This window comes from Bison bison, unplaced genomic scaffold (genome assembly GCF_000754665.1).
Source record: "Bison bison bison isolate TAMUID 2011002044 unplaced genomic scaffold, Bison_UMD1.0 scf7180017864353, whole genome shotgun sequence".
In the NCBI taxonomy this organism is placed as follows: domain Eukaryota; kingdom Metazoa; phylum Chordata; class Mammalia; order Artiodactyla; family Bovidae; genus Bison; species Bison bison.
The window spans coordinates 267,859-274,639 of record NW_011494925.1 but is presented as its reverse complement, the minus strand read 5'-3'; the positions used below and the strand labels follow the sequence as shown (position 1 = coordinate 274,639).

Here is a 6,781-nt window from a genome sequence, read left to right as displayed (position 1 = left end):
ACAGAGACCAGAAAAGGCTAGCTTCCTAAAAGAATCTGTGCTTCCTAAAAACTTCCTTGGTGTGAAATCCATGGCTCGTGATCGGAGTCTCTTTCCAGCTTGAGATGTACCCTTATTTGCAAGCCAGTTACCAAGGACGGCATTTGACAGCCCCAAATGACCTCTACGCAAAGGCAACTGGCCCTGTTCATAAACCCTGTAAAAATATTGATAATCCCTGCTCTGGTCAGCCTCTCCTGAGCTTTTACAATCTGAAGGAGCCTCTCCTAAGAGGAGACTCCTCTAACTATTTTGGAAGAGGTGGGAGGCTACCTGGTATGAAGTAGGCAAAATGCAATTCAAAACAAAACTCCAGGAGTCTAATGACTACAAAATTCAGCTGTGCTCAGATACAGATTTAATGGAGATGCCGCTGCTACTGGGCTCTGTCAGTGTCAGGCTCTGGTGCTATCAGGAGGCCCTGGATTCAGGGGAGGTAGCTTGGGGAAGGGGGATGGGCAAGGCAGATGAGGCAAAAACATCCATTCATAAAACAAGTCATGCAAAAACAGCAGGAAAAACAGAAGTCAAAAAAATTTTTTTAAGATGTTACAGGTTAGGAAGCCCTTAAAACTAGAAATTGGAATACAAATACACTAAAAGAATTAAAGGATTTTTTTTAATGAAGTTTAAATGAAACTAAAGAGTTGAAAAGAGATTGGAGACTAAAATAGCAGACAGTAAGGACTAAATTCAAGTGAAATAAAAGTTAAAATATTTTTGATTCAGAAAAGTTGAAAAGCGTAAGTAAAACCTGTAAAAAACCTGTAAAAAAAAAGGTTTTTTTAAAACCTTTTTTTTTAAAAAAAGAATTTAAAGATGAGGTGGCAGTGAGTACTGTCTGCGTGACCATCAAGTAGGAGGAGCTTCATCTATATTATTTCATCTGATTGATGACTGTCATTTATCACTTTATAGATACTTCTGTCTCGGGTATTCTTTTGGAAAAGGTGTACGGATTCATTACATATTCTAATGTATTGTCTATAGATTATAAGATAAAATCAAGCATGTATCTTCTGATACTTTTTAAGTTGACCTGTCTTTATACTTAGAAATGTCTCTTAATAGTAAGCTTCCCTGGTGGCTCAGATGGTGAAGGATCTGCTTGCAATGCAAGAGACCCATGTTCTTCTATCCATGGCTCAGAAAGATCCCCTGGAGAAGGAAAGGACAACCCACTCTAGCATTTTTGCCTGGAGAATCCCATGGATAAAGGAGACTGGCAGCTACAGTCCACGGGGTCGCAGAGTCGGACGCAACTGAGCGACTCTCTCTACTGTAGTAACAGGTCTGCTGTTTGAATGAGTAAGAGTCTTTTTGGCTAGGGTGTTAAGTCTGTAAAGTCTAAACTTCTGCAGAGTCCTTGAGGCCTGACCATCTCTTTTCCTTAATTTCCCATTTCATTAGCACCACCATCAGCAAAGTCTGACACTGGAATCAATGCTGTCAATTGATACCAGTTCTAGAAAATGTGGTTAGAACAAGACATTATTTGCATTCTATGAAAGTCAAAATTTGTGATATATTCTCAACCAGGTCATTTAAAACTTTATCTTTGTATTAGCCAGGATAAAAGACCTGTTAAAACGTAACTGAACGACAAATTTTCAAGTGAACGTTCAACCCGATGTGGTGTTTTAAGAACTTCAAAACATATAAGGCAACTCAGTGGCTATTAGATATCATTGTCTATGAAAGGATTTTTAAGTAACTCCTACAGAAAGATCAGCTGATTCTATTGAATACCATGAAGTAATAAGGGGCATATTTTTTAAATGTCAAAATCCAAACATTTTTTATCATTTGGCCTAACATTCTGTTAAGAGAAGTTTTATTATTACTGTGTTCATTTTAATTAGTCTTTGTTTTGGAATGTTCTGCCAACTGGCTCCAGCCTTTGTGCTGAAGGCTTTAGGATATTAGCAACACTGGCTGTCTCCCCGTCACCATTTCACTTTTCCTGTTTTACTAAAACTTGTTGGTCCCTACCTCCAGTCTCTGCCCAGTTTATGGGACATCCAGAAATAATCTAGTTAGCCCTATACCAATTACAAGTCAAACTCTGCATCTGATTATTAAATAGACCACAAGGCAGATCTTGTGAACGAAATTTTTATTTACATGTTGTATCTAGAAGCAGATACATAAATTCTTTATACGATTAATCTCCAAAAATGTGCAAGAAATTACTATAGTTTGTTTACAAACCAAAACACGTATTAAAATCAATGGACTTTGGATAATTCATTCTGTGGTGTTCTCAGTACAAATGGAACACACCTGATTCGAAACATACAGAAAAAGTGTAAACTACAGCAATCTGGATTGCAGGTATTAATTCCATGGCACTCTGACGACTATAAAATTTCTTTAACCCAACACGTATACTTAGTACAAAATTCTATAAGAATTTTTCATCATCTCTGGAAGTAGAGCTTGGATCACTTTTCAGAAACAGCAACTACACATTTGCCATGTTATGACTGATTAATAAAAAGGATGTTTATAAAAAATCTTTACAGGATTAAAAAAGTATTAAACCGAATTTGTGATCACTAGCGTACCAATCTTTGTTTTAGAATTTTAAAGTTACTTATGGAACTGGCAAGTGTTCCTTATTAGAGTTTTCAACGTAACTGTCTATTGCTGGTAGTGTGATTTCAAATTAAGACTTCACATTGGATGAAAAGCCATGAAGATTTAAAACGGATTATTTTGAATCATTCATAAAGCAAATCTCTCTCATATACAATGGGAACTGTACAATGATCAAAATTGGCATTTCTGAAAGCATTGTTAAGAAAGATTCGGATTGGTAGCACTAGCAGGGACACTGAATATAACCTACTGAAGATGTCAGTAAATTTTATCCTGTTTTAGTAATACTGGCTCAGAAATTATCCTGTATATTGTACTTGGGTTATATTTCCTATATTCCAATGGTTTAGCCTTTTGGCATGATTTCTTTTAACAGCAAGATGGTTGCCCTGTGTAGCTGGTTTCCTTAAAAACTATTTTAAATTCTATGATCGTTTCCTGTGACATTTTTTGACCTTCTAAAATTTTCAGATTATTGCACCAAAATGGGGCACAGTTTTCCTTAGAGAAAGGAGACTTTTTCAAGTACTTTCTATGCTTTCTTATTATTTGTAAAAAATAAAAATAAAAAAAAGCACAATAGTGTCCTAGGAAGCCTGGAAATAGCTTCTGGCTTCCATCATGTTTCTGGGATGAGATATTTGATAAAAAGCAACTCTGATTCATTTCATACGGCAGAAGGATACAGCTTTCCTGTGTTCTTTCTCTTGCCTTGAGCTCAGATTTTCAGAAGCAAACATTGAAGAAATCACTTACAAGCAGCATCCATGTCATCTAAGCCACCATTCAGCAGAATCCAGAAATTCACCCAAATGCTACCTGCACAAAAACTACAGGATGAAGACTTCTCTTTTTCTCCTTTCCATTTTTAACCAGACCGTTTTACTAGCCTATAAAGCCAATTGTTCACATTATGTTGTGCTGCCTCGGCCAAATGGTTCCCTAAACAAAAGCAAAAAACATTGCGATATTCCTCTCTGTTTGTAAATGATTTCTTTGCAAACACTTTTATTTTTATTGATACACTATCAGACCCTAGAAATCTGAAACTGGATTAGAATAGGGCATTTTACTTAAAGGAATTTTATATTATGAACATACAGAAGCACACTACGAATTGGCTTTCTGAATTAGAACAGTATCAAGACTTGCCCTCCATAAAAACACAAAATACAATTTTCAAGACATTTATATGGAAATCAGAATGATCTTAACTTGAAACCAAATGGCTCAATCTTAAAAACATGGTTATCATGAAGAAGGTGTGGGGAACAGGCTATGCCCACATAAGACAGGGTTCAGGGCAGTCCAAAGACCTCTGTGCACCACGGTCTCACAAAGAGTACATGTCAATGCTTCTAGAAACACGGAGAAGCCATCTCAACACTTATTATTAACACACAGTGACTCTGTGACAATACCTGCCATCTAATATAGATGCACAGGGACTTTTAACTCACCCTAGATATATTTTAAATTGTTTAAAAATAAATAGTTTTGCAAAAAAATAGTTTAAATGTCTTGCATTAATTTGATAACAAGTTTACAACTCTGTAATAGTTCTTAATCCAAATAGCTTATAATGAACACTTAAATTATATTATTACAGTATACTCCATATTCAATCTTATTAGGTGAAAACATATCAGAAAATGAAAGAGGAGTCTTTGCAACAAGGTACAATCAAACATTCCACCAAAATTAAGTACCTTTTCCCCTTTAAGTCAAATACCATAACACAGGTATTAATACACTGGGCCTTTTCTTGGTAATTCTCAGCTGACTCTAAAAAAAAAAAAAAAAAAAAAATGGGGATACTGATATGTCTGGATGACAAAGCTATTAAATTTGACCTAAGACCTTTACTCTGTTTGTTTTTTTTAATGAGGATAAGAGATACGAAAAGGAAGAAATGTCTTAAATTACATGTTTCATTGGAAGGGGAAACATTTCCTTTAAGGTTATGTAGCTAGAAACATCTTCTGGATGGAACAATTTCAAAACACTAAAGAATCTGCAGTGAATAAGCACTGCATTTCAAAATAACTAAAAAGTATTGGATATAACATACTACCCTCACCCCGCAAAGGACTGAATCAAAAGAGATGAAAAAATTAGTGATGCTAATTTACTTAAGACTTGGCTAAATAAAAAATAGAAACCCTATGGATAAATGGCAGTATATATGGTAGGCAAATGCACACACCTGATTCGGTATTAACACTTCTGTTACACGGTGCGCCACAATTTCCACAATTTTTAAACTAAAGTCACTGGGATTTTTTGGTTTTGTTGCTTTTTTTTGGTGGGGGAAGGAAGTGTTAAATCTAGCACGTTTTAATGGTGAATACATAAAAGAAAAATATAAACCTAACTTTAAAACATTTTCTTTCTATTCAGATCAATTTAAAACTCTATATAGACTTTAATGTTGCAAGAGGATCTAGTCCATTTATGAAAAGCATTTCTACATCAAGTTCACCCAAGAAAATGTTGTCTAAGCTAAAGAAATTACAGATAAAACATTTTACCAGAGCAAAGTATAGATAACAAAAAATTGCTTATCACAGGAAACTAAGGTCATCTAATAATTTCTTTAATAGTTCTAGTTCCATAGGTCTTTATACGTTATGCCAATTTGTACCAGAGTTTAATGACAGAAAAGGCAACAATTTTTAAATTGGTGGTATACATTTCTTTACAACTTTTTAATGTAAGGCCATTTATTAAAAACAGACAAACCACAAGATGAAAATGAAGGCAACAGAAAAATCCAGCTTCTCAGAACCAAAAGACAGCACAACCTCAAACATAATTTAGAAACAAATGTGGCAGAAAGATATGTCGCAGACCTGCCTTCCATTACCCAAGGTTATGTCAGTTCACAATTGTAAATAAACCTTTGTAGAGCATGAAATTAAAAATCATTTTCAGTGTCGGTGTAAACTCTTGTGATTAATCACATAGCTATGCTGACTCAACACTATCTTTGAAGATGGGCCATTGAAAGAGAGACATAACAGGTTCATTCTGCAAGTTTCATTCAACTTTACTCAGGATTGGATACACATGAAATGTGCTTTTAATGCATAAAATCACAGTGGATAGCAGCAAAGGACTGGGGGTGGGTGGTAAGGAGAATCTGATCATTCACATTGTGATTATTCTGCGCGCTGATGGAAGAGACTTCACACCTCCTCAAACCTCCAGACTTCCCTTTTGTAAAGAACGAAAATGAACCCAAGACACCTCGCGGACGGTTCCCCACCCCTAAATGGACTGGACACTCTTTTACACATAAAACTGAAATAAAGAATATGGCAGCAAAAGATTCTGATGGCGATGAAGAGTCTGTAAACTGTATATCAGTCTCTCTCTCTCTCTCACTCCCAAAGTGCACGATGCCGGGCTGCGGTCCTGTCAGTAGTGCTTCTCCTGTAGGTAATCCTTCATTTTGTTGGGCAGGGGCAGCTTCTGGATCAGGTCTATCCGGGTGTACTGGCGGATGACGAAGCGGCACAGGTACTGCAGCGAGCGCACCTGCATGAAGCGCGACACCGGGTTGGTGAGCCGCACCGGGTAGGTGGCGGAGCCCGGCAGGCGCGAGCGCGAGTAGCAGAAGGCGCCGTTCTCCGAGTCCCTGATGGAGTGCTCGATTAGGTCCACGATGGACGTGTGCCCCTCTACGTCCGGCTGCTCGTAGAAGCTGAACCGGCCGTTCGAGTGCTCGATCCGGGTGTGCAGGGTCTTGCCGTGCGAGCGGAAGCTCAGGCTGAGCAGGTAGCGGTCGTCCGAGCTGTCCCGCACCAGGAAGGAGCCGTCGGGCACGTTGGCCAGCTTGCCCTCTGCCTCCCAGCGCGTGATGGGCCCCCAGTACCAGCCCTGCTTGGCCAGCTTCTTGAGCTCCTCCGTCAGGCTGGTCACCGCCAGGGGGCCGCTGCTCTGCACCGAGTCGTACACCCTGGCCACCCCGGGAGCTGAGGTGGGGTCAAAATTCAAGTGGCAGCGCACGCTGTCGGCCGCGTGGGCATCCGGGCCGGCCAGCCCGGTGAAGGTCCTTTGGCTCGGATCGGTCTGCAGCGGAGGTAGCAGCGGGGAGAGGGGGGGCCCGTCGTCAGGGCCCGCCCGAGGGCTCGGCAGC

General features: G+C 39.0%; 1 protein-coding gene across 1 annotated transcript in view; it reads right to left on the bottom strand.

Annotated features, from left to right (window-relative positions):
* Positions 1-2,140: 2,140 nt before the first annotated feature.
* Positions 2,141-6,781, bottom strand: part of SOCS6 (suppressor of cytokine signaling 6) — a 30,065-nt gene continuing 25,424 nt past the window's right edge. Inside the window, exon 3 of the mRNA XM_010855086.1 lies at positions 2,141-6,780. Coding sequence (XP_010853388.1) covers positions 6,061-6,780 — 720 coding nt within the window. The 3' untranslated portion in view covers positions 2,141-6,060. The remainder of the gene's footprint in view (position 6,781) is intronic.